The 27569-nt window shown below is 50.6% G+C and overlaps 2 protein-coding genes across 2 annotated transcripts in view; one reads left to right on the top strand and one right to left on the bottom strand.

Moving 5' to 3' along the window:
- NOTCH3 (notch receptor 3) overlaps positions 1 to 17963 on the top strand; it is a 41353-nt gene extending 23390 nt beyond the window's left edge. The window contains exons 24-33 of the mRNA XM_032169983.2: positions 186 to 751; positions 3695 to 4027; positions 7095 to 7249; positions 7384 to 7606; positions 7767 to 7851; positions 10487 to 10649; positions 10910 to 11214; positions 11486 to 11633; positions 14443 to 14540; positions 15289 to 17963. Coding sequence (XP_032025874.1) covers positions 186 to 751; positions 3695 to 4027; positions 7095 to 7249; positions 7384 to 7606; positions 7767 to 7851; positions 10487 to 10649; positions 10910 to 11214; positions 11486 to 11633; positions 14443 to 14540; positions 15289 to 16341 — 3129 coding nt within the window. The 3' untranslated portion in view covers positions 16342 to 17963. The remainder of the gene's footprint in view (positions 1 to 185; positions 752 to 3694; positions 4028 to 7094; positions 7250 to 7383; positions 7607 to 7766; positions 7852 to 10486; positions 10650 to 10909; positions 11215 to 11485; positions 11634 to 14442; positions 14541 to 15288) is intronic.
- An 8460-nt stretch (positions 17964 to 26423) lies between these two features.
- Positions 26424 to 27103, bottom strand: LOC116478613 (small ribosomal subunit protein uS10m-like). Its single transcript, XM_032762061.2, has one exon. The coding sequence runs from the start codon at positions 27101 to 27103 to the stop codon at positions 26501 to 26503; it is 603 nt and encodes a 200-aa protein (XP_032617952.1). The 3' UTR covers positions 26424 to 26500.
- Between the last annotated feature and the right edge of the window lie 466 nt (positions 27104 to 27569).

The raw sequence follows: 27569 nt of genomic DNA, 5'->3' as shown, positions 1-27569 counted from the left end.
CTGTGGAAAGGGGAGAGGTTGGGTGGGACATGGGGAGGTTGGGGGGTCTCAACCTTAGTCTTGACCTCTTCTCTTCCCCCTCTCTCCCCTTGACTCTTCTTTTCCCCACTCCTCCATTTCTTCTCCTCCTTCCCTCCACTCTCCACCCTCACTTTTTTTCCTCCCTCCCCAAACCCGACCCCCAGCCGTTCTGGGGTCCGCGTTGCGAGCGGGTGGCGCGCTCCTGCCGGGAGCTGCAGTGCCCGGTGGGCGTCCCATGCCAGCAGACGCCCCGCGGGCCGCGCTGCGCCTGCCCCCCAGGGTTATCGGGACTCTCCTGCCGCAGCTTCCCGGGGTCGCCGCCGGGGGCCAGCAACGCCAGCTGCGCGGCGGCCCCCTGTCTCCACGGGGGCTCCTGCCGCCCCGCGCCGCTCGCGCCCTTCTTCCGCTGCGCTTGCGCGCAGGGCTGGACCGGGCCGCGCTGCGAGGCGCCCGCCGTGGCACCCGAGGTCTCGGAGGAGCCGCGGTGCCCGCGCGCCGCCTGCCAGGCCAAGCGTGGGGACCAGCGCTGCGACCGCGAGTGCAACAGCCCGGGCTGCGGCTGGGACGGCGGCGACTGCTCGCTGAGCGTGGGCGACCCCTGGCGGCAGTGCGAGGCGCTGCAGTGCTGGCGCCTCTTCAACAACAGCCGCTGCGACCCCGCCTGCAGCTCGCCCGCCTGCCTCTACGACAACTTCGACTGCCACGCCGGTGGCCGCGAGCGCACTTGCAAGTGAGCCCATCCACCCGATCGATCCGTCTGTCTATGCATCCATCCCAGTGTGTTTGTCCATGGGCCCTGCCTCTCTTTCCACTGCCCATCCACTTGCCCCGTCTGTTTTTCTGTGCACCCTATCTGCCCATCGGTGTGTCCCACGTGTCTGTCCGTCTGTCTGTTCATCCATGTGCCCTGCCTATCTTGTTCTTGTTTCTATCTGCCTATGCACTTCTCTGCCCCGTTTGTCTGCCCTTTTCTCTATCCAATAATTCCTTTTTATTTTATTTTATTTTTTTCCCGAGATGGAGTCTTGCTCTGTGGCCCAGGCTAGAGTGCAGTGGCGTGATCTCGGCTCACTGCAACCTCCGCCTCCCGGGTTTAAGCAGTTCTCCTGCCACAGCCTCTGGGATTACAGGCGTGAGCCACCGTGCCCAGCCGAATTCCTTTTTTTTTTTTTTTTTCTGAGACGGAGTCTCACTCTCTTGCCCAGGCTGGAGTGCAGTGGCTCCATCTCGGCTCACTGCAACCTCCGCCTCCAGGGTTCAAGCGATTCTCCTGCTTCAGCCTTCCGAGTAGCTGGGACTACAGGTGCCTGCCACCATGCCTGGCTTTTTTTTTTTTTTTTTTTTTTTTTTTTAGACAGGGTCTTGCTGTGTGGCCCAGGCTGGAGTGCAGTGGTGTGATCTTGGCTCACTGCAATCACTACCTCCTGGGCTCAAGTAATCCTCACACCTCAGCCTCCCTAGGAGCTGGGACCACAGGTGCGAGCCACCGCGCCCGGGTAACTTTTGTGCTTTTTTTTAGAGATGGGATTTCGCCATGTTGTCCAGGCTAGTCTTGAACACCTGAGCCCAAAGTGATCCACCCAGCTTAGCCTCTCGAAGTGCTGGGATTATGGGCCTGAGCCACCACATCTGGCCTAAAAATTGCTTTTATTGGCCGGGCACAGTGGCTCACGCCTGTAATCCCAGCACTTTGGGAGGCAGAGGAGGGCGGATCACCTGAGGTCAGGAGTTCGAGATCAGCTTGTGCAACATGGTGAAACTCCGTCTCTACTAAAAATACAAAATTAGCCGGGTGTGGTGGCACATGCCTGTAATCCCAGCTACTCGGGAGGCTGAGGCAGGAGAATTGCTTGAACCTGGGAGATGGAGGATGCGGTGAGCCGAGATCGTGCCATTGCACTCCAGCCTGGGCAACAAGAGTAAATCTGTGTTTCACCAAAAAAAAAAATATATATATTGCTTTTGTTCCTCTGTGTACCCAACTGTCTTCCTCCACCCCTGCTTGTCCATCCTTGGACCAAATCTGTCCGTCCATGAACTCTTTTTGCTTCTCTGTATGGCTATCTGTGCGTGCCCCTGACTATCTCTGCCCCTCTTCTGCCCCTCTCTCTGTCTGTCCTAGGCAGTCCATCTGTCCAGCCCTACACCCTGCCCCTTCTGTTCCTCTGCGTATCTCTCTGTCCGCTTGGAACCCTCCTCCCCCTTAATCTCCACATCCTCATCTTCCCTGCTTTCTCCCTCACTCACTCTGTTCCAGCCACCCTGGCCTCTCTGCTGTTCCCCAGATACCCCAGGCTTGATCCCACATCAGGGCCTTTGCACAAGCTGTTCCTACTGCCTGGCTCTTCCCTTCCTCCACATGGCTCCTCCCTCACCTCCTTCAAGTCTTTGCTGAAATGGTGGTACCTTCTCAGTGAGCACCTCCCTGGTCACCCCCAGCCCTTCCTCTGCTTTATTTTTTTTCTTAGCATTTAATTCCATCCAGTACTATGTGTGTGCATGTGTGTGTGTGTATATATATATATATATATTTTTTTTTTTAGACAGGATTTCTCTCCCATTGCCCAGGCTGGAGTGCAGTGGTGTGATCTTGGCTCACTGCAACCTCCACCTCCTGGGTTTAAGCTATTCTCCTGCCTCAGCTTCCCGAGTAGCTGGGATTACAGGTGCCCGCCACCACGTCCCACTAATTTTTGTATTTTTAGTAGAGACGGGGCTTTCACCATGTTGGCCAGGCTGGCCTAGAACTCCTGACCTCAGGTGATCTGTACACCTCGGCCTCTCAAAGTGCTGGGACTACAGGCATGAGCCATCGCACCCAGCCTGTATTTTGATTTTATTGATGAGTAATGGAGATGCTGTATATTTGGCTCATGTATCTCCCTTACTATCTGTCTTCACCCAGTGGAATGCCAGCTGCACGTGGACCAGGAATTGTGGCCGGGCCTTATCTTTGTGCCTGCAGCAGTGCCCAGCACATGGTAGTCAGTTAGTATTTACTGATTAATTAATAGTCAGCCAGTGAGGCCGGGAGTGTGGTGTGGGCGTGTAGTCCTAGCTACTTGGGAGGCTGAAGAGGGAGGATAATTTGAGTCCAGGATAATTTGAGACTGCAGAGAGCTGTGATTGCACCACTGCACTCCAGCGTGGGCAACAGAGCAAGACCCCATTTCAATCAATCAATTTAAAAAAATATTATCAAGGGCTGGGTGCGGTGACTTATGCCTGTAATCCCAGCACTTTGGGAGGCCGAGGCGGGTGGATCACGTGAGGTCAGGAGTTCAACAGCAGCCTGGCCAACATGGTAAAACCCTGTCTCTGCTAAAAATACAAAAATTAGACGGGCGTGGTGGTGCATGCCCGTAATCCCAGCTACTTGGGAGGCTGAGGCGGAAGAATCGCTGGAACCGGGGAGGTGGACGCTGCAGTGAGCCGAGAGATCATGCTACTGCATTCCGGCCTGGGCGACAGAGCAAGACTCCGTCTCAAAAAAAAAAAAAAAATTATCCAGTGAATGGCAAGATTTGCAGAAAGCCTGACTTGGGTCCGTACATTCCAGTCCCTTGTGCAAGCCTTGTCTGGAGTCTCTGTACTCTAGGTGTGAATGCATGGAGGGGGATCGTCTCCTCTGACCCCTGACTCCGCCCCTCTCTTTCTCACCCTTCCCCACCAGCCCGGTGTACGAGAAGTACTGCGCCGACCACTTTGCCGACGGCCGCTGCGACCAGGGCTGCAACACGGAGGAATGCGGCTGGGATGGGCTGGATTGTGCCAGCGAGGTGCCAGCCCTGCTGGCCCGCGGCGTGCTGGTGCTCACAGTGCTGCTGCCGCCGGAGGAGCTACTGCGTTCCAGCGCCGACTTTCTGCAGCGGCTCAGCGCCATCCTGCGCACCTCGCTGCGCTTCCGCCTGGACGCGCACGGCCAGGCCATGGTCTTCCCTTACCACCGGCCTAGTCCTGGCTCCGAACCCCGGGCCCGTCGGGAACTGGCCCCCGAGGTGATCGGGTGAGTGACCCCACCTGGAAGAGCCGTGGTGGCTGGGGAGAGGAGAGATGCCGTTGATTCAGGTCTTGTGTGTTTCATTTCACTTAATGCCTTTACCCACCAGGTGTCAGGAGCACCGCCTCCTGGCGGTGACAAGCAAAAAATGCCTCCAGATGGAGCTAGTGCTTCTGGGGTAGAATCGCTGGCTCCTGGGGAGGCAGGTTGCTACGTGGCTTGGCAGAGTGGTTAAATACATGTGTAGGGTTTTTTTCTTCGTCTTCTTCTTCTTCTTCTTCTTTTTTTTTTTTTGAGACGGAGTCTCTCTCTGTCGCCCAGGCTGGAGTGCAGTGGCGTGATCTCGGCTCACTGCAACCTCCGCCTCCTGGGTTCAAGCAATTCTCTGCCTCAGCCTCCAGAGTAGCTGGGATTACGGGCATCCACCACCACGCCGGGCTAATTTTCTTCTTAAAGACATAGAAGATAAAGCCGGGCACAATGGTGTATTCTTGTAGTCCCAGCTACTTGGAGGATCACTTGAGCCCAGGAATTCAAATCTAGCCTGGGCAACATAGCAAGACTCCCATCTCTCTTTTTTTTTGAGACAGAGTCTCGCTCTGTCGCCCAGGCTAGAGTGCAGAGGCGCGATCTCAGCTTTCTGCAAGCTCCGCCTCCCAGGTTCATGCCATTCTCCTGCCTCAGCCTCCCAAGTAGCTGGGACTACAGGCGGCCACCACACGCCCGGCTAATTTTTTGTATTTTTAGTAGAGACGGGGTTTCACTGTGTTAGCCAGGATGGTCTCGATCTCCTGACCTTGTGATCCACCTGCCTCGGCCTCCCAAAGTGCTGGGATTACAGGTGTGAGCCACCGAAAAAAAAAAAAAAAAAAAAAAGAAGAAGAGAAGAAAAGAGAGGAGAGGGGGGGGAGGGGGAAAAGAAATAGGCGGGGCTCAGTGGCTCACGCCTGTAATCCCAGCACTTTGGAAGGCAGATCATTTGACGTTAGGACTTTGAGACCAGCCTGGGCAACATGGCAAAACCCTGTCTCTACTAAAAATACAAAAAATTAGCCAGGTGTGGTGGTGCATGCCTTTAGTCCTAGCTACTCAGGAGGCTGAGGCATGAGAATCACTTGAACTCAGGAAGCCAAGGTTGCAGTGAGCCAAGATTGTGCCACTGCACTCCAGCCGGGGCAACAGAGCGAGACTCTGTCTCAAAAAAAAAAAAAAAAGAAAAAGAAAAAATATAGAAGTATCCTGCTAGTGGCCTGGTAGAGGTACCAGAAGGGAGGTGTAGCTGTTGTTGAGGAGACGGCAGAGACCTGAGAGGGGTGGGTCTCTGATACAGAGAGGAGGATTGGGTTTTACAGATATTGGGATGCCGGTGGTGGAAGGGGAGGGGTAGAGGGATGAAGGAGAGTGGTTGATGTACCAGCCCCTGGCTAAGCTAACTGAATGATAGGGCCACAAAGTGAAAAACAGGTCATTTTGGAGCTTGCAGAGTCTGAGGGACCTGGGAGTACTGGGAAGACCTCCAAGGAGGTACCTGGGGGCCAGAGACACAAACAAGAAAGACATAAAAGTGTTGATGATCATTGAAGCCATGAGAGGGACTCAAAGGAGTGGGGAGAGAAGGGAACAGAGGAATTAATCTGGGGACACGGAGACATAAGGATTGGATGAATGGAATTAGCTCAAAAAAGAGAAAGAGGCCGGGTGTGATGGCTCACAACTGTGATCCCAGCACTTTGGGAGGTTGAGGCGGGTGGATCACCTGAGGTCTGGAGTTCGAGACCAGCCTGACCAACATGGAGAAACCCTGGTATACTAAAAATACAAAATTACCAGGGCGTGGTGGCACATGCCTGTAATCCCAGCTACTCAGGAGGCTGAGGCAAGAGAATTGTCTGAACCCTGGAGGTGGAGGTTGTGGTGAGCTGAGATAGCACCATTGCACTCCAGCCTGGGCAACAAGAGTGAAACTCTGTCTCAAAACAAACAAACAAACAAACACAATGTCCTGGCCAACACGGTGAAACCCCGTCTCTACTAAAAATACAAAAATTACCTGGGTGTGGTAGCGCGTGCCTGTAATCCCAGCTACTCGAGAGGCTGAGGCAGAGAATCACTTGAACCAGGGAGTCGGAGGCTGCAGTGAGCTGAGATCGCACCACTGCACTCCAGCCTGTCGAAAGAGCAAGACTTCATCTCAAAAACAAAAAACAAAAAACAAACAATGTCCATTGGCTGGGCGTAGTGGCCCAGGCCTGTAAACCCAGCACATTGGGAGGCTGAGGTGGGAGGATTGCTTGAGCCCAGGAGTTCAAGACTAGCCTGGGCAAAATAGTGAGACCTAGTCTCTATCCCTCCACCCCCAACCCCCCCAAAAAATTAGCCAGTTGTGGTGGCACATGCCTGTGGTCCCAGCTCTTTGGGAGAATGAGGTGGAAAGATTGAGGCTTGAGGCCAGGAGGTCAAGGCTACAGTGAGCTGTGATTTCGCCACTGTGCTCCAGCCTGGGTGACAGAGTGAGACTGTCTCAAAAAACAAAACAAAACAGAACAAACAAACAAACAAAAAACAACAGGCCAGGAGCAGCGGCGGCTCACGCCTGTAATCCCAGCACTTTGGGAGGCCAAGGCAGGAGGATCACTTGAGGTCAGGAGTTCAAGACCAGCCTGGCCAACATGGTGAAACCCCGTCTCTACTAAAAATACAAAAAAATTAGCTGGGCGTGGTGGCACACGCCTGTAATCCCAGCTACTTGGGAGGCTGAGGCAGGAGAATCGCTTGAACCCAGGAGGGGAAGTTGCAGTGAGCCGAGATCGTGCCGCTGCACTCCAGCCTGGGTGCAAGACCAAAAAACAATATCCACTGGATTCACGGCTCTGGGGGGACTGCTGACCACAGCAAGACACGTTTTAGAGGTGCAGTAGGGTTGGATGCCAGGTGGATGCAGGTGGGCCATGGAGACCTGTGGGTGGAGATGGCGTTTCAGAGCCAGGCGCTGGGGAGGGAAGGTGGGGCTTGGTGCCAGGGGGTGCATCGGGCAATTCTTGAGCCCTCTGGTCCCTCCCTGCTGTCCCTGCAGCTCCGTAGTGATGTTGGAGATTGACAACCGGCTCTGCCTGCAGTCACCTGAGAATGATCACTGCTTCCCAGATGCCCAGAGCGCCGCTGACTACCTGGGGGCGCTGTCAGCGGTGGAGCGCCTGGACTTCCCGTACCCACTGCGGGACGTGCGGGGTGCGGCCCGGCCTTGGGGAGGGGGTGGCGGCAGCGGAGCTGGGGGCAGCCGGAGCTGGGGGCAGCCGAAACCCCTCACCAAGGCCAAAGCCCCGCCCTCGACTGAAGCCCCGCCCTCTGCTTGCTGCTCTTAGGGGAGCCGCTGGAGCCTCCAGAACCCAGCGTCCCGCTGCTGCCGCTGCTAGTGGCGGGCGCTGTCTTGCTGTTGGTCATCCTCGTCCTGGGCGTCATGGTGGCCCGGCGCAAGCGCGAGCACAGCACCCTCTGGTTCCCCGAGGGCTTCTCACTGCACAAGGACGTGGCCTCTGGTCACAAGGGCCGGCGGGAACCCGTGGGCCAAGACGCGCTGGGCATGAAGTGAGAACCCTGCTCGCTCCCTGTCCCTGACTACGGGCACCTTGTGAACCCTGGCCCCGCCTTGACCTGACTCAGACCTCTGACCCCACCCCAAATCCTCCTTCCCAGCTGGACACCTCTAGTGTCCCCTCTCACATCCCCTCTTCCCGTTGTCCGCCAGGAACATGGCCAAGGGTGAGAGCCTGATGGGGGAGGTGGCCACCGACTGGATGGACACAGAGTGCCCAGAGGCCAAGCGGCTGAAGGTACTGCCCCCTCCTCTGACCCCTCCCCTCAGGGTACTGGGTGAGGTCCCCAATGGATGATGGGTGTAATCAGGGGATGGCACCGCTGTCCCCACCTCCCTAGCTCCAGAGGATAGTCCCAGCTTTGCAACCCTTTCTTCTCAGTGTGGTTCTGTGACCTCAGAGGGAGGAAGATTTGCCATTGGGGCCCCAAGGGTCCCTCTGGGCAGGTGGAAAATCCTCCCCTCCATCCTGCCCCTCCCTAGCCAGGATCCTGCTTCCTGGCCAGCCTGCACTCTTCCTGGAGGTGTCCCCCCAGCCCAGAGAGCGAGTCTGCCTTATCTCTGTCAGTTCCTATTTTGTCCAGCATGGGCTTAGCCTGAAAGTGCTCTGAGCCGGTTCTGAGCTCATGGAGTCATGCCCCTGGGTTCAGTATGAGTCAGCTTTGGCTGCCATTAAAAAATCCCACAGAGGTGGATCACCTGAGGTCAGGAGTTCGAGACCAGCCTGACCAACATGGTGAAACCCTGTCCCTACTAAAAATACAAAAGATTAGCTGGGCATGGTGGCAGGCGCCTGTAATCCCAGCTACTCGGGAGGCTGAGGCAGGAGAATCCCTTGAACCCGGCACTCCAGACTGGGCAACAACAGCGAAACTCCGTCTCAAAAAAAAAAAAAAAAGTCCCGCAGCATGGGTGACCTAAACAACAGAAATTAATTTTTTCACGGTTCTGGAGGTTGGAAGTCCAAGCCCAAGGTGCCATCAGGGCTGATTCCTGGTAAGGGCTCTCTTCCCGGCTTGCAGATGGCCGCCTTCTCACTGTAGCCTCACATGGCCTTTCCTCTGTGTACACAGAAGGGGGAGAGAGAGAGAGAGAGAGAGAGAGAGATTTGGCGTTCCATCCTCTTCTTTTAAGGATACCAGTCCCGTTGGATTACGGTCCCACATTTATAACCTCATATAACCTTAATTACCTCCTTAAAGGCCCTATCTCACCAGGCTTGGTGGTTTGCACCTGTGATTTCAGCTACTTGGGAGGCTGAGGCAGGAGGATCACTTGAGTCCAGGAGTTGGAGGTTGCAGTGAGCTATGATTGCATCACTTCACTCCAGCCTGGGTAACAGAGCAAGACCCTGTCTAAAAAAAAAGTCCTATCTTCAAATGCAGGCACATGGAAGTTTTATATATGATTTAGGGTTTTAGTGTATGATTTCTATTTATTTGTTTGTTTATTTTTTTGAGACCAGGTCTCACTCTGTTGCCCAAGCTGGAGTGCAGTGGCGTGATCTTGGCTCATTGCAGCTCCACCTCCCAGGTTCAAGTGATTCTCCTGCCTCAGCCTCCTGAGTAGCTGGGATTATAGGCATGTGCTACCATGCCTGGCTAATTTTTGTATTTTTAGTAGAGATGGGGTTTCACCATGTTGGCCAGGCTGGTCTCAAACTGCAGACCTCAAGTGATCTGCCCGCCTCGGCCTCCCAAAGTGCTGGGATTACAGACGTGAGCCACCATGCCCAGCCAGTGTATGATTTTTAGAGGGGGCACAATTGAGTCCATACAGACTCCTGCTAGCATTACTGAGGCACCCACTGAATGTCTATAATGCACATAAAACATCTTATTTCATCTCTTTGAGGACCCTGTAAAGTAGCTATTGACATATACTTCAATTTACAAACTCCCTTCCTCTGTCCATATTTTAATGTTGTGAAATGGAGGCATCTATTACAGTGGACAGATAAAAAAATCTGCTCAACCCAGACTTTTCTTTCTGCTTTCCCATCCCAAAGTAGGTATTAGAGGTATTAAAAGGGTGGCCCAATGTAATTGTGGTGGTATCTTAGCATGGTGGAATGGCTGCGTCATCCTGATTTTGCCAATGAGAAGCTCAGAGCTTCAATGTGATTTGCCCAGAGCCTTCCAGCTACTAAGGGGCGGGGTTGGAACTTGAACCTGGATCAGATGCTATCCCAAGCTGCTTATACTGTGTGCTTATAGTCCCAGCTACTAGGGCTGCTGAGGTGGGAGGATCATTTGAGCCCGGGAAGTTGAGGCTGCAGTGAGGTATGATTGCACCACTGCACTCCAACCTGAGTGAAACAGTGAGACTCAGTCTCTAAAAAATATATACATAAATAATTAAAGCCATTTATTACTTAAAAAGACAAAAAATAAAAGAAATCTTGTGTCTTCCTTTTATTACTCCTTGGGCTGTGGCACACATTGATTTCCTGTTAATCCCAGCACTTTGGGAGGCTGAGAGGGGCGGATCACCTGAGGTCAGGAGTTTGAGACTAGCCTGGTCAACATGGTGAAACCCCTTATCTACTAAAAATACAATTAGCTGGACACGGTGGCGTGTGCCTGTAATCCCAGCTACTCCAGAGGCTGAGGCAGGAGAATCACTTGAACCCGGGAGGCGGAGGTTGCAGTGAGCTGAGATCATGCCACTGCACTCCAGCCTGGGTGACAGAGTGAGACTTTATCTCAAAAAAAAAAAAAAACAAAAAACCAAGCAGATGGTAAATGATTTCCCAGGGCTCTGTGTGTATCTCCTAAAGAGAAACCTGTAGGAATGCCCAGCCCCATCCCTGGCAGTGGCTCTCCCCAGCGCCAAAGGGTGAGATCTGAGATCCCGGGTGCCTGCCCCTCCAGGTAGAGGAGCCAGGCATGGGGGCTGAGGAGGCTGTGGATTGCCGTCAGTGGACTCAACACCATCTAGTTGCTGCTGACATCCGCGTGGCACCAGCCATGGCACTGACACCACCACAGGGCGACGCAGATGCTGATGGCATGGATGTCAATGTGCGTGGCCCAGGTCAGTGACAGTGCCTCTCCCAAAGGGATGCCCCTCACCCATCCTAGAGGTTATTTCTGAGTCCGTGTTTTGGGGAGAACTGGAGGAATCTCTAAGCTTCTATGAAGGGTGTGTGTTCAGCAACACTCTTGGTTGGAAGTGACAAAGGTCCAACTCAAACTAGCTTAAGTAAAACAAGGGATTTATCAACTCATTTAACTAAAAGTGGCATATTTGGATCCTGTGTTTACCTGCCTGCTGACACACTCCTGTCCCTGCAGATGGCTTCACCCCGCTAATGCTGGCTTCCTTCTGTGGGGGGGCTCTGGAGCCAATGCCAACTGAAGAGGATGAGGCAGATGACACATCAGCTAGCATCATCTCTGACCTGATCTGCCAGGGGGCTCAGCTTGGGGCACGGACTGACCGTACTGGCGAGACTGCTTTGCACCTGGCTGCCCGTTATGCCCGTGCTGATGCAGCCAAGCGGCTGCTGGATGCTGGGGCAGACACCAATGCCCAGGACCACTCAGGCCGCACTCCCCTGCACACAGCTGTCACAGCTGATGCCCAGGGTGTCTTCCAGGTGAGATAGGCACACACTTTGGACTTCAGAGCTGGGGCGGGCATTAGACTTACCTGGGTTTGAGCCCCAGTTCTGCCTTTCAGACTCATTTTTTCTCATTTGGAAAATGGGGATATATGGGAATACAGTATCTGTCAAGCAGCTGCTCCCTGAACCTCACCAATTTCAGGGGTTGGGGTGTGGGGGTTGGGGACTTCATGGGACTTAGGGGTGCTCCTGATTCCTCTGTTCCTGCCGTGACTCCTCCTGCTGCATCCACTCTCTGTCCTAGATTCTCATCCGAAACCGCTCTACAGACTTGGATGCTCGCATGGCAGATGGCTCAACGGCACTGATCCTGGCGGCCCGCCTGGCAGTAGAGGGCATGGTGGAAGAGCTCATTGCCAGCCATGCTGATGTCAATGCTGTGGATGAGCTTGGTAGGTTGGCAGAGGAATCAAGTCTAGGTTGGGTTAGTGTCACCTGGGCCCCGAGGGTCATGTTGGTGCAAATTCATACCCATGTTGAGACCCAATCACTGAAGCTCATGCACATATAACCAGGCTTCATGAAGCCTTGCAGGGTCATGCAGCGTCACCACTAGTCCTTAGGGTGCCTCAGGGATTTAGAAAAAGGTGCCTTTCCCCTAGATACTTCATTTCCACCTGCTTTGTTAGACGGACACACTCTACTTCCACCTGCTGGAAGTTATTATAATAAAGGTGCACATCAGGCCATGTGTGGTGGCTCATGCCTGTGATCTCAACACTTTGGGAGGCCAAGGCAGGAGGATGACTTGAGGCCAGGAGTTTGAGATCAAACTGGGCAACATAGTGGGTTCTGCAAAAGTTTTTTGAAAGATTAGCCACATGTGGTGGTGCGTACCTGTGGCCCTAGCTACTTGAGAAACTGAGATGGGAGGGTCGTTTGAGCCCAGGAGGTTGAGGCTGTGAGCTGTGATTGTGCCCCTGCACTCAGCCTCAGCGACAGACTCCATCTCAAAAAAAAAAATAAAGTCTCCAGACATTGCCAAAGGCCCTGGGGGCTGGGGGCAGGGAGTTTCTCCTGGTAGAGAACCACAGTTCTAGGGCAGGGCTGGCCAACAGGACTTTCTGTGATGATGGAATTATTCTCTGCACTGTCCAATATGGTAGCCACTGGCCACATGTGGTGACTTGAAATGTGACTGGGGCAAACGAAGAAGTAAATGTTTTAGTTCATTTAATTTTTTTCTCCTTATGTTGCCTTTTTTAAAAATTTTTTTTATTTTTTGTGACAGAGTCTCACTCTTGTCACCCAGGCTGGAGTGCAATGGTGTGATGTTGGCTCACTGCAACCTCCACTACCAGGGTTCCAGTGATTCTCCTGTCTCAGCCTCCTGAGTGTCTGGGACTAGAGATGCCCGCCACCATGCCTGGCTATTCTTTTGTATTTTTAGTAGAGACGGGGTTTCACAATGTTGGCCAGGCCGGCCTCGAACTCCTGACCTCAGGTGATCCACCTGCCTTGGCCTCCCAAAGTGCTGGGGTTATAGGCATGAGCCACTGAGCCCAGCCTTTTTGTTCTTTAAAAAAACCCCCCAAAATAAAAAACTGCTTTATTGAGATATAATTCACATGCCATACAATTCACCCATTTAAAGTGTACAATTCAATGGCTCTTAGTATAATCAGAGTCATACAACTATTACCACAATCAATTTTAGAACATTTCATCAACTGAAAAAGAAATTCTCACCACTTGGCAGTCATCTGCCAAGCCCCTCATCTGTCCAGCCCTGTGCAACCACTGATTTGCTTTTTGTCTCCTCCATGGATTTGCCTGTTCTGGACATTTCATATAAATGTAATCATATGATACGTGGTCTTTTTTGTCTGCCTTTTTTTCAGTTAGCATTATGTTCTCAAGGTTCACCCATGTTGTAGCATATTTCAGCTGAATAATCCTCCATTGTATCGATGGACCACTTTTTTTTTTCTTTAATTTTTAGAGATAGGGTATCACTCTTGTCACTCAGGCTGGAGTGCAGTGGCACGATTACGGCTCACTGCAGCCTCAAACTCCCAGGCTCAAGTGATCCTCCCATCCCACCCTCCTGAGTAGCTGGTATTACAGGTGTGTGCCAGCACACCGCAAAAAAATTTTTTTTTGCGGAGATGGGGTCTCACTTTGTTTCCCAGGCTAATCTCAAACTCCTGGCCTTAAGCAATACTCCCACCTTGGCCTCCCAAAGTGTTGAGATTATAGGCATGAGCCACTGTGCCTGGCCAAAAGTTTCCATTTTGATCATGTCTAATTTATCTGTTTTGTAGTTGTTATTGTTATTTGTGGTTTTGGTGTCACATCTAAGAATCTTGGCCTAATTCAAGGTCATGAAGATTTACTCTTATGTTTTCTTCTAGATGTTTAGTTCTATAGTTGGAGCTCTTATATTTAGGTTTCTGATCCATTTTGAGTTAATTTTTGTATAAAGTGTGAGGTAGGGTTCAACTTCATTCTTTGAATGTGAATATTCAGTTGTTCCAGCACCATTAGTTGAGAAGACCATTCTTTCCCCATTGAATGGTCCTGGCACCTATTTTATTAAATTTAAATCTAAAGAACCACATGTAGGTTGGGCATGGTGGATCACGCCTGTAATCCTAACACTTTGGGAGGCCAAGGCTGGTGGATCACTTGAGCTTAGGAGTTTGAGACCAGTTTGGGCAACATAGTGGAACTCTATCTCTATCAAAAATATAAAAAATCAGCTGGGCATGGTGGTACATGCCTGTAGTCCCAGCTACTAGGGAGGCTGAGGCAGGAAAATCACTTGAGCCCAGGAGGTAGAGGTTACAGTGAACTGAGATTGTGCCAATAGACTCCAGCCTGGGTGACAGAACAAGACACTACCTCAAAAATAAATAAATGGATAAATTAAAAACCACATGTGACTGACTACTGTATTGGATGTCACAACCCTAGGTTCAACTGAAGGAGGTCCACACAGCACCCCCTGTGTCTAGACAGTCATGCACATGCACACACACACACACACACACACACACAGACACAGAGTGCTTCCCCATTGCACAGAAAGAGTCATTTTGCAGATTTGCACACACATGGATCCAGACACAAGTACTTGGATATTCATGGCAGGCCTGCCTCTTCTACCCCTAGGCCACATTCTAGACAATTTTTGCCTCCCTGACATGGGGGCCCCGGGACAGGAGCCTGGTCCTGACCTCTCTCCCCTTCACCCTCCAGGGAAATCAGCCTTACACTGGGCTGCGGCTGTGAACAACGTGGAAGCCACTTTGGCCCTGCTCAAAAATGGAGCCAATAAGGACATGCAGGATAGCAAGGTGAGCCCCAGCCCTTGGTCCACTGAGGGTCAGCAGTGGCATAACGCCATTGCACTCCAGCCTGGGCAACAGAGTGAGACTCTGTCTCAAAAAACAAAACAAAACAAAACCCCAAACATTGCATTAAAATATAATTTACTTTGATGACTAAAGTTTTTGGGGGCCCTTTAAATTTTGTGCCTAATGGCTGGGTGTGGTGGTTCACGCCTATAATCCCAGCACTTTGGGAGGTCGAGATGGGTGGATTACTTGAGGTCAGGAGTTCGAGACCAGCCTGGCCAACATAGTAAAACCCTGTCTCTATTAAAAATACAAAAATTAGCTGGGTGTAGTGGTGCACACCTGTAATCCTAGCTGCTCGGGAGGCTGAGGCAGGAGAATCGCTTGAACCCGGAAGGCTGAGGTTGCAGTGAACTGAGATGGCGCCACTGCACTCCAGCCTGGGCGACACAGCGAGACTCTGTCAAAAAAAAAAAAAAAAAAAAAAGACAAGAAAAAAAAAGTTATGCCTAACCTCGCTTAACTCACCCTAGTCCTGGCCGTGACCTCTGGCACTTAGTAGGTGATGGATGAATGTGGTTTAGAGGAAAGAACTTGTCCAGGCTCCCCCAGCGTAGCCGGGATTTAACCCAGGTCTGTCAAGCTCCAGTGTACAAACTCATAGCTCTTGGGCTGCCCCAAGAGGCTGGAAGACTTTGCTACTGTTAGCTGGGGATTTCGCTGACCTCTGTGGGTTCTGGCCCCCCAGGAGGAGACCCCCCTTTTCCTGGCCGCCCGCGAGGGCAGCTATGAGGCTGCCAAGCTGCTGTTGGACCACTTTGCCAACCGTGAGATCACCGACCACCTGGACAGGCTGCCGCGGGACATAGCCCAGGAGAGACTGCACCAGGACATCGTGCGCTTGCTGGATCAACCCAGTGGGCCCCGCAGCCCGGCCGGTCCCCACGGCCTGGGGCCTCTGCTCTGTCCTCCAGGGGCCTTCCTCCCCGGCCTCAAAGCGGCACAGTCAGGGTCCAAGAAGAGCAGGAGGCCCCCCGGGAAGGCGGGGCTGGGGCCACAGGGGCCCCGGGGGCGGGGCAAGAAGCTGACGCTGGCCTGCCCGGGCCCCCTGGCTGACAGCTCGGTCACGCTGTCGCCCGTGGACTCGCTGGACTCCCCACGGCCTTTCGGTGGGCCCCCTGCTTCCCCTGGTGGCTTCCCCCTTGAGGGGCCCTATGCAGCTGCCACTGCCACTGCAGTGTCTCTGGCACAGCTTGGTGGCCCAGGCCGGACGGGTCTAGGGCGCCAGCCCCCTGGAGGATGTGTACTCAGCCTGGGCCTGCTGAACCCTGTAGCTGTCCCCCTCGATTGGGCCCGGCTGCCCCCACCTGCCCCTCCAGGCCCCTCGTTCCTGCTGCCACTGGCGCCGGGACCCCAGCTGCTCAACCCAGGGACCCCCGTCTCCCCGCAGGAGCGGCCCCCGCCTTACCTGGCAGTCCCAGGACATGGCGAGGAGTACCCGGCAGCTGGGGCACACAGCAGCCCCCCAAAGGCCCGCTTCCTGCGGGTTCCCAGTGAGCACCCTTACCTGACCCCATCTCCCGAATCCCCTGAGCACTGGGCCAGCCCCTCGCCTCCCTCCCTCTCAGACTGGTCTGAATCCACACCCAGCCCGGCCACTGCCACCGGGGCCATGGCCACCACCACTGGGGCACTGCCTGCCCAGCCACTTCCCTTGTCTGTCCCCAGCTCCCTTGCTCAGGCCCAGACCCAGCTGGGGCCCCAGCCGGAAGTTACCCCCAAGAGGCAAGTGTTGGCCTGAGATGCTCGTCAGTTCTTAGATCTTGGGGGGCTAAAGAGACCCCCGTCCTGCCTCCTTTCTTTCTCTGTCTCTTCCTTCCTTTTAGTCTTTTTCATCCTCTTCTCTTTCCACCAACCCTCCTGCATCCTTGCCTTGCAGTGTGACCGAGATAGGTCATCGGCCCAGGGCTTCAGTCTTCCTTTATTTATAATGGGTGGGGGCTACCACCCACCCTCTCAGTCTTGTGAAGAGTCTGGGACCTCCTTCTTCCCCACTTCTCTCTTCCCTCATTCCTTTCTCTCTCCTTCTGGCCTCTCATTTCCTTACACTCTGACATGAATGAATTATTATTATTTTTCTTTTTCTTTTTTTTTTACATTTTGTATAGAAACAAATTCATTTAAACAAACTTATTATTATTATTTTTTACAAAATATATATATGGAGATGCTCCCTCCCCCTGTGAACCCCCCAGTGCCCCCGTGGGGCTGAGTCTGTGGGCCCATTCGGCCAAGCTGGATTCTGTGTACCTAGTACACAGGCATGACTGGGATCCCATGTACCGAGTACACGACCCAGGTATGTACCAAGTAGGCACCCTTGGGCGCACCCACTTGGGCCAGGGGTCAGGGGAGTGTTGGGAGCCTCCTCCCCACCCCATCTCCCTCACTTCACTGCATTCCAGATGGGACGTGTTCCATAGCCTTGCTGGGGAAGGGCCTACTGCCAACTCCCTCTGCCCTAGCCCCACCCTTGGCCACCTCCCTTTGGGAACTAGGGGGCTGCTGGTGGGAAATGGGAACCAGGGGAGATGTATGCATTCCTTTGTGTCCCTGTAAATGCGGGACTACAAGAAGAGGAGCTGCCTGAGTGGTACTTCCTCTTCCTGGTAATCCTCTGGCCCAGCCTCATGGCAGAATAGAGGTATTTTTAGGCTATTTTTGTAATATGGCTTCTGGTCAAAATCCCTGTGTAGCTGAATTCCCAAGCCCTGCATTGTACAGCCCCCCACTCCCCTCACCACCTAATAAAGGAATAGTTAACACTCAGTGTTGTTGGTCTCTGTCTAGGTAAGGGGGGGAGTGGTGGCAGCGGGACTTCTATCTCCCCCACCCAGGGCTAACTTGAGCTCCCTTCTTGGGGTAAATACATTTGACTTGCCAGTCTACTTATGCTTCCTCTTTTGGCAGATGACTACCAATTGGATTAGTGGTTGTCACCTGACTTAAGCTGAGCCAATCAGATTCTTTTGCTCGAGAACTTTCTTTAATGGAGAGGCTAAGAAAGTTGTCAGTTGGTGGAGCTCTTAAGGTCACAATCAGATTTAGAAATATCAGTGGCCAAATTCGAGGTGGTGGGCAAAGAGATGAGCAAACAGGGCAGAAGAATGAAGCTAATATTCAGGGAGAATCAGAAATGAGAGCTCAAATGGCTCCTTGAGGGCTGGGGGGTTATCTCAGCTCCCAATGCTGTATCAATTCCAGTTAATTGAGTGTTCATTCAATTGAGATCAACAGGTATTTATTAATTGCTTTCTGAGTGTCTGATCATGATTCTGCATGAATTTCACTTTTACTTCATGCTCCTTTGGGTTTTGGAGATAACCTTGGACCCATGTAATAAATACTTCTTTACTTGTGCCACCTTCGGTGGGTTTCTGTTTCTCACAACCAATTGTGCTCCAAGAGAAGGTTCTGTTTACACTGGTGTCTTCAGGAAAGGAGGATAGGATTTGACAGATTTGTTGATTCTGTAAGTTGGAGTGCTCCTGGTTGCAAATGACACAAAAGTTTATTGGCTTAAACAAGAAAGGGGTTTATTAGCTCATATAAATTAAAAGGACCAACTTCAGGGGAGAATTGATCTAGTGGATCAAATGTGGTCAACAATGGCTCAGTTTCTCTTCATCTCTACAGCTTTCTCTGGGCATCAGTTTCATCTACATGCTCCACATGGCACCCAGTACAACCTTTCTTCCCTACATCATGCAGCTCCAGCCTTCTCTGTGTGTTATCAAGATAGGTGCCATATTGCTCTTTCCAGGGAAGAGAGAAACTTCTAGTATTGTGACTGATTTTTCTTTTCTTTACTTTCTTCTTTTTTTTTTTTTTTTTTTAAGATAGAGTCTTGTTCTTGTCACCCAGGCTGGAGTGCAGTGGCACAATCTTGGCTCACTGCATCCCCTGCCTCTGGGTTCAAGCAATTCTCCTGCCTCAGCCTCCTGAGTAGCTGGGATTACAGGTGTCCACCTCCATGCCTGGCTCATTTTTGTATTTTTAGTAGAGACAGGGTTTCACCATGTTGGCCAGGCTGGTCTCGAACTCCTGACCTCAGGTGATCCATCCACCTTGGCCTCCCAAAGTGCTGGGATTACAGGCATGAGTCACCGCACTCGACCTTGTGGTTGATTTTTCTATTGACTCCAGTTGGTTCACGTATCCACCCTCTAACCTAAGGTTTCTTAATTTCAGCATTATTGACATTTGGGGCCAAATCATTCTTTGCTGTGGGGAGCTGTCCTGTGCATTGTAGGATATTTAATAGCATCTCTGGTCCCTACCCATTAGCTACCAGCAGCCCCCCTTTCCCACTTGTGACAACCAATATAACATGTCTCCAGACATTGCCAATTGTCATCTGGGAGGCAGAATCACACCTGTTATTGTCTTAAAGCATGTCTTAAAGTCTCTTCTTTGGAACTACTGGTGTGCTAAATTTAGGGGCAATCAGGTGTGCAGAAGCATGAATTCTGTGGAAGCTTCTAATAAATGTTTACTCCTCTCCCACCCCCTTTAAGCTAAATCTTTGAAGATGAAACAGTCTCTTTTATGTTTGTCTCAACTTTATTTTATGTTTATTCCCTTACCCTCTAACCCGTATTGGGCACCTACTGTGTGCCAACTTCTGGACAAGCTGTTGAGAATAGAATGATGAATTATATAGGCCCAGTCTCTGCTTTTACGGAATTTCAGGCTAGTTGGGGGATGTATGGGGGGTGCACCCCTGTATCCCCTCGGAGCTTACCATTCTAGTGCTTGCTGACAGCATCTGACTGAATACCTGAGACTCCCCACCTGGGAACTTTCTCTTGTGTGGGGCAGGAGCAACTCTCAACATATGAGGGATGAAAGAGAGATGGTGGATAAATACGCCAGCTTCCTCGCCACTCTCTGGGGGAATTCATGGATGTGACCCACAGAGTCCCCAAAGGATGCTCTTTGGGATTAAGCCCCAGTTGTCCACAGCAGCAACCTACCCTTTCTCATTCCTACTAGAGCTTTCTGGAATGATCTTGTGAATAAATTCCTTGCACTTGAATCATTGGCCCAAGAGAAGTCCATCTTAGCTTTATGCATGAGTAGATTCTTGGGAATAAAAACTAAAATATCTACTGGGGCTTAAGCAAGTTAGGGTATTCTTCTCCCCAAGTGCTGTACAAATGAGGAGAAAGTCATTCTCCCTACCCATTTTGTCCACTCTATCATGCAACCTTGGCTTTATGTCAACAGAATATTGAAGAAGAGTGCCCCACAGGGGGAACCCACTTTCGTACCTGGTGGAGCTGACTTATTTGTAAGCACATGTGAGACTCACCCACACTGGGAGCTCCCTGGAATGATTGCAGAAAGGATGTTAGGTTGAGGACTAGGAAGCCTGCATTGGTGATTGAGGAAAATTAACTAATGAGATTCAAAGATTCAGATGTATGTGATTTCACTGGCATGCATAAGTTGGGAAGGGTTGGGGACTTTAGAATTGACATCCTAGTTGGTTTCTTGACTGAGAGGACAATGATAAAACAGCTGAGTGTCTGCTTTTTGCCTTCAGATCTGCACTCATCTTCATCGACTCTTCTCTGTGCTCTGGGAGAATGACCCAGGTAGATGGCATCAATGGGTTTCCTTACTCTCTGGCTTCCACTTGGGTTTGGCCAGTGAGAGACACAGGTGAGGAATTAGAGGGTGGAATGTATTTGTCTCCCTGGCTACCTGCCTGCAGGGTACCTGCAGTGCTCTCTCTCCAGCTACCTACCCTCTGTGGGTCTGGGTTATTGTTTCCTCTGCTTGGCCCTTTTGTCCTAGAAGCGATAAAGGCTCTCCACCATTGTGAGCCCCAAGGTATAGTAACATTCCTTGCCTACATTCTGCGCATGCCTCATCTGTCTAGCATGTCAATCATTTATCTATTATCTATCTATGTCTATCATCTATCGTTTATCTTTCATCCATCTATATCCATCTTATGCTTCTCTGTCCTCTGTTGTCTATTTATATCTATGAATCTTTCTATTTTTCTATCATTTATCGTTTATCTATCTTTCTCTCTATCCATCTACCAATCTTTCTTCTTCTTTTTTTTTTTGAGACAGAGTCTTGCTGTATCGCCCAGGCTGGAGTGCAGTGGTGCGATCTCGGCTCACTGCAAACTCCTCCTCCTAGGTTCACGCCATTCTCCTGCCTCAGCCTCCCAAGTAGCTACAGGCGCCCACCACCGCGCCTGGCTAATTTTTTGTATTTTTAGTAGAGACGGGGTTTCACCGTGTTAGCCAGGATGTTCTAGATCTCCTGACCTCATGATCTGCCCGTCTCGGCCTCCCAAAGTGCTGGGATTACAGGCGTGAGCCAACGCGCCCAGCCTCATCTTTTTTTTTTTTTTGAGATGGAGTTTCACTCTTGTTGCCCAGGCTGGAGTGCAATGGCACGATCTCGACTCACCGCAACCTCTGCTTCCTGGGTTCAAGCGATTCTCCTGCCTTAACCTCCTGAGTAGCTGGGATTACAGGCATGTGCCACCACGCCTGGCTAATTTTTGTATTTTTAGTAGAGATGAGGTTTCTTCATGTTGGTCAGCCTGGTCTCAAACTCCCGACCTCAGGTGATCCACCAGCCTCAGCCTTCCAAAGTGCTGGGATTACAGGCGTGAGCCACTGTGCCTGGCCTAATTTTTGTATTTTTAAGTAGAGACAGGGTCACCATGTTGGCCAGGCTGGTCTTGAACTCCTGACCTTATGATCCACCCGCCTTGGCCTCCCAATGTGCTGGGATTACAGGCATGAGCCACTGCACCCAGCCTTATCTGAGCTTTTCAAAGCCTCTATAGACAGCTCATTCCCTAGCTTTTGGTTTAGTCTATTTGTCTCAACTGTCACTCACTGCCTCAGGCATCCATAAAGCTAAAATACCTTCCTGCAGCTGCTGTCAACAAAGGACCCCCAGGGAGAAGGCTTTTTGCATGGTTTATCTCAGAGCCAGGTCAAATACAGAGAGCTTTGCCAGTGGGATCTTGCGGGGAACCATTAGCTTGGTAAATAATGACAATTCTTGGCCGGGCTCAGTGGCTCACACCTGTAATCCCAGCACTTTGGGAGGCCGAGGTGGGCAGATCATTTCAAGTCAGGAGTTTGAGACCAGCTTGGCCAACATGGTAAAACCCTGTCTCTACTAAAAATACAAAAATTAGCCAGGCGTGGTGATGCATGCCTGTAATCTCAGCTACTTGAGAGGCTGAGGCAGGAGAATTGCTTGAACCTGGGAGGCAGAGGTTGCAGTGAGCTGAGATTGCACCACTGCACTCCAGCCTGGGTGACAGAGAGACAGACTCCATCTCAATAAATAAATAAATAAATAAAATTTAAAAAAAATGACAATTCTTTGGGAATGAGGCTTGAAAGGGCTTTAGCTCTGTTTTGCTTTCTCTGGTGGATGCCAGGCTGCACCAGAGTTTGGGCTGGTATTTTTCAAGACGACCATGGAGCTGGAGAGTGGGGGAGAAGACCAGAGATGTTAAAATGTCAGAGTATGCTGTTCTCACTGATATTCAGTAATTTTTTGAATACATTTTCTCTGAGTTGCTGCAAGCCTTTAGTTAAATTCTAGAATTCCCAAAAATTTAGTCTAACAATTTTTTCTAGCTTTTTCATTCTTTATAGAGGACATAATTTATGGAGGTCCTTACTCTGACATTTTTTCTGACATTCCACCTCACATTGGTTGATGACTGATTGTTGGATTATGCATCTGGAGCTCAGAGTGGATGGCTGATCTAAGATGTAGATTTGGGGAATATTGGTAAGGAAGTGGTATTTAAAACCATATGATTGTACTAGTCAGAGAGAAGAGAGTCAAGGTTGAAGCCATGAGCTGCTTCAATATCAGAACAGTAAAAGTACAGAAAGAGAGTGACAAAGAATGGTCAGAAACGAAGTGGACAAACCACATGCAGCAGATGGTGTCAGTCCCCTGCCCGCATCCACTTTCTCTGACCACTTCACTGCATATTGGCCTGATTTCCAACAGTTGATGCTTGCATCTATTTGTCTGAGGGCTTTCTCGGGACATTAAATCTTACTCCATCCACATGTACAGCAGGACAGGAGTATTGAATAATTAATGCACTCAGGAGCAACCCTCAACAATTACCAACTGGAGTGGGTGTATACATACCTCAGCTCCCTTACCCCTCTGCAGTAAATGTTCTATGCTGCCACCCAGAGGTCTCCAGTGGGATTGACCCCAGTTGCTTACAGGAATAACTTACTTGATAAGGCATGCTTTATAAACTTCCTTCTGTTCCTACTTTCACTTCTTCAGATCTGGGATCACCTCCCAAATAAACTTACTTCCACTAAGGCCGGGCGCGGTGGCTCACGCTTGTAATCCCAGCACTTTGGGAGGCCGAGGCGGGCGGATCACGAGGTCAGGAGATTGAGACCACGGTGAAACCCCGTCTCTACTAAAAATACAAAAAATTAGCCAGGCGTGGTGGCGGGCGCCTGTAGTCCCAGCTACTCGGAGAGGCTGAGGCAGGAGAATGGCGTGAACCCGGGAGGCGGAGCTTGCAGTGAGCCGAGAATGCGCCACTGCACTCCAGCCTGGGCGACAGAGCAAGACTCCGTCTCAAAAAAAAAAAAAAAAAAAACAAATAAACTTACTTCCACTAGAATCCTTGTCTCAGAGTCTGTGTCTGGGGGAAACCCAAACTATGCAGGCTTTTTGGCATAGATTGGGTACACAGAATCATGACTCTGTATTCATCAGCTAGGGAGAGATAAGAAGGTCTAGGACTGAGCCCTGGGGAATTATCATATTAGGGGTCAGAAGAGGAGGAGACTAAGGAAGAGTGGCTAGAGAAAAAGCATATACCATGAAAGGAAAGAGAAAGGAGCATTGCAAGGAACAGATTTATCATCTAAGTTTAATGCTTCTGGAGAAAGGAATTAAGATGAGGCCAGGTCCAAGACAGCTCACAGGCTAACAGGGGACAGAGGAACACAGACAATATGAAGAGAAAACCCAGGACCTCTGGTAGCCCAGATACTGCATATGACTAGCTCGGGGGTTCTTATGGAAGGCTTCCTGGAGAAGGTGATGCTGGTGGTGTGTTTTTAGGAAAAGTAGGAGTGAGTGTTGTTATGAGTGGAGCAATGGCTGTATTTAGAAGTAGAGGAGGTGGCAGGGGTCATATCACAACGGTCTTGGATGTGAAGATGGAGGAATTTTACACTTTGAGAGCAATGGGGAACCATGGAAGGTGCTTGCATAGAGGAGGAGCACAGCTTGAGTTTTCTGTCCTGGGGTCAGTGCGGAGGTCAGACTGGAGGGAGTTGACACTGCAGGTTCTTAAAACAGGTAAGAATAATGCAGTCCTGAGTTGGGGTGGAGGTGAGGGGATAGAGAGAATTTTGAGAGGAAGAATGCTGATTTGGTAATTAATGGTCTAGGGAAGGAGGGATGGAGAAGGCTGAGGTCACCAAGAGATGTTAAACCTGGGCAACATCGGTAGAACAACATCAAATGATCCACTCTTTCCTCCCTCTCTTGAGGGCAGGGCCTGGGGGTGCATTTCCTAAGGAAGCAGTCTTGCCTAGCGCGGGTGGGTACTAGGAGCATTAATGAATGCTCTGCCATGCATTAATGAATTTCTGCTTGTCATCCACAAAAAGAAATGGTAATTAGTCCTTTTCCCGCTCTGTGCATTCAGGGTCTGTGGGCTTAGGAAGCTGACCCAGGGGTCTTGAGTTTCCTGGAGGGAAAAACCCCTCAGGGTGCCACCTGCCTGAGCTCCATGGGACTTGTTAATGTTCAGGGAGCCTGTGGGATGGCAGCTCTGGGGACCCTCAGCATAACAGGAGCTGTGTCCTCAGCCCCTCCCTTTTTAGGTGGTGAACAGAGCGATGCCAGCGGGCACTGCAGGAGCCTCCCTTGGCAATGGTGAGTGTGAATTCAGAGGCTTTTCCCGGCTGAAGGAGCCACCCCGGCCCATCCCTGGCCTTAAGGTTCAGAGCTACAAATAAGTGCAGAGAGAGAAACTGTAGAGGGACAACGCTAACCCAGAAAAGGCTGAGCAGTGACACACTTGGATGGAGTTTCCTAGAAAGGTGTTCAATCTGTTTTTTGCCGACTACAAAGCATGGGCTGGAGGAGAATATGAGATTTTCCCAGAAAGGAAAGGAGGCGCATCTGGGGGAACCAAAAGGAGACCCCTGAAAAGTCACACACATGCAGACACAGCATCATGGTGTCAACAGGTGTGCAAGCAGACAGGGAAGATGTGGGGTGTGAACACGCATGTGCCCTAGAGTCTCATGAGTGCACACACGCACACACACACACACACACAGAGTCATTTAGGGTGGGGCTGAAAGGGGAGGAGAAGGGCCTTTGGGGGTCTTCCTGATGAGAAGAAAGAGGAAAAGGAAAGACTCCCGACCCCAATCCCATGCATTCCTCAGCTTCCCAGCTCCAGACAGCTCTCAGGAGTGTCACCTGGTCCCCTCTTCCTTGCACTGTGGAGGTGGCATCGGCTTGGTCCCTGAACTCAGCACCAACTGGTTCCCTGTAACTCTCTCACTAAGCAAGCAACCAGCCTGGACGCTCTCAAAGGGTGCAATTTTCGTGGGCTCCAGGTAGGCAAATAAAGAATATTCTACTACTGTAAATTGACCTCCTTTTGGGTCAGGCCTGGAATCTGGACATATTGCGGCAAAGTCAGTCACAACTCCTCAGCTGTTGCAGAGTTAATGTTCAGCCACATTTGGGATTGATGTCCTCCTTTCTTCTTCCTTCTGTCCGGGGTGGGTTCCGACGGTTGGGGCAGATGCCACCTCCAAGATGAGATTGGAGAGGGGCCAGGTTGTTGGTTTGAGAGCTCTAGGCACTGTGGGTCCCCACCCCCAGCAATCCTGAAATGCACAGAGTCCTCGCTGAACTCCAGGTGAGCTGGCCCTGCCCCTATCCCCCAGTGTGACTCTGCCAGCTCCTCCACCAGCTCTTTCTGTGAACCTACTTCTGTTTTTAAAACAATAATTTTCTTTTTTTTTTTTTTTTTTGAGACAGAGTCTCACTCTTGTTGCCCAGGCTGGAGTGCAATGGTGCGATCTCAGCTCACTATGAACTCCGCCTCCTGGGTCAAGTGATTCTCCTGCCTCAGCCTCCCGAGTAGCTGGGATTACAGGCGTGTGCCACCACACCTGGCTAATTTTTGTATTTTTGGTAGAGATGGGGTTTCACTATGTTGTCCATGCTGGTCTTGAACTCCTGATCTCAGGTGATCCACCTACCTCGGCTTCCCAAAGTGCTGGGATTACAGGAGTGGATCACTGTGCCCAGCCGAAAATATAATTTTTAATTAAAAATATTTAAATATTTTTTCAACGAATACATGAATGAATGGAAATGGTTAAGGTTTTTTTTTTTTTTTTTTTTTTGAGACAGGATCTCGCTCTGTTGCCCAGGCTGGAGTGTAGCGGCATGATCACAGCTCACTGCAGCCTCAATCTCCTAGGCTCAAGCAATTCTTTTTTTTTTTTTTTTTTTTTTTAACACTTCAAGCACTTAATTTCAGATGCATCAACTGACATAAATTAAAAATGGTACAAACTAATAACTGAACACCAGTAGCATAACAAAATAGAATTTTCACTCTTTCCACTTTGAGTCAAAGTGGTTTGCTCATGTCTGTTGAAATCAGAACTGAAACAATGACATGTATAAAAAGAATAGATAAAAGTGGTTCTTCCATTAAAGTTCCATTCCCTGCTCTCAGCTGATGAGGGCACGAGAACTCAATGGAGCAGTTAGGGTGGACTCAAATCATCTCAGCTGGAAGCACTCTCCACTTAAACATACTCATCTGGCCCACCCTCATTTCAAATTCAGGCAAAAATGGCCTCCCTGAGGCTTTATGACTTGCTTGCTTCTTTTTCTTCTGATAGTGTTTCCCAGATTGGCTCCTTGATGTGTTCTGGTAACTGTTCTAATTGTGTCTTTGTTACTTCCATAGCAACCCCTTCAGGTAAGTTTCGCTGAATATATTCCAAGTAGACATCTGCTGTGCTTCCAGTTAGATGTTCTAACTCCAAACATCTGTAAAGTGTTCTCATTTCATACTGAACTCTGTGCTTCTTGTAAATACGCACTGATTTGAGAAGAATAAATCGCTCTGTTTTCCTTGGAGGTTCGTGTACTTTAATAGAGATACCAAGTTCTTTAGCAGCAAGCACAGCAAAATATTCATAACTGTCCAGTACAGCCTTATCGTGACCTTTCACTAAAACCGACAGGCGCTTATATAATGTGTCTGGTTCATCAGAGATTGTTATTACAGGTTTGGTCAAATCTTTTGGAACATCAACGTGTAGGTTTGAAAACTGTACCCACTTCATATAGGTAAGAAGAAAGCCACCATTTTTGGCTGTATTGCCCTTAGAAGTGTTTACAGAAAAATTCCCCAATCCCTGCCAGAGGCGCCGGCCCACGGCCCTGAACCCTGTCCACGCTGCCATCTTGCCAGTCCCCGGCTCAAGCAATTCTTCTACCTCAGCCTCCAAAGTAGCTGGGACCACAAGTGCACACCACTGCATCTGACTTATTTGTTTATTTATTTAATTTTTTTTGAGATGGAGTCTCACTCTCTTGCCCAGGTTGGAGTGCAGTGCCATAATCTCAGCTCACTGCAACCTCCGCCTCCCGGGTTGAAGTGATTTTCCTGCCTCAGCCTCCCAAGTAGCTGGGATTACAGGCATGTGCCACCGCCCAGCTAATTTTTGTATTTTTAGTAGAGACAGGGTTTCACCATGTTGGCCAGGCTGGTCTTGAATGCCAGATCTCAAGTGATCTGCCTGCCTTGGCCTCCCAAAGTGCTGGGATTACAGGCATGAGCCACCATGCCCAGCCTGTCTCTAAACTCACTTCTAACCCATCAAGAAATTCATGGGGCTTCATCTTCACAACCCATCCAGATGGGCAACT

Source organism: Hylobates moloch, unplaced genomic scaffold, assembly GCF_009828535.3.
Source record: "Hylobates moloch isolate HMO894 unplaced genomic scaffold, HMol_V3 SCAFFOLD_12, whole genome shotgun sequence".
Lineage (NCBI taxonomy): Eukaryota > Metazoa > Chordata > Mammalia > Primates > Hylobatidae > Hylobates > Hylobates moloch.
This window is presented reverse-complemented; position numbering and strand designations above follow the sequence as displayed.

Bases quoted from the DNA above. Each gene is read 5' to 3' on its own strand.
- LOC116478613 (XM_032762061.2), bottom strand. From the start codon at position 27,103: ATGGCAGCGTGGACAGGGTTCAGGGCCGTGGGCCGGCGCCTCTGGCAG.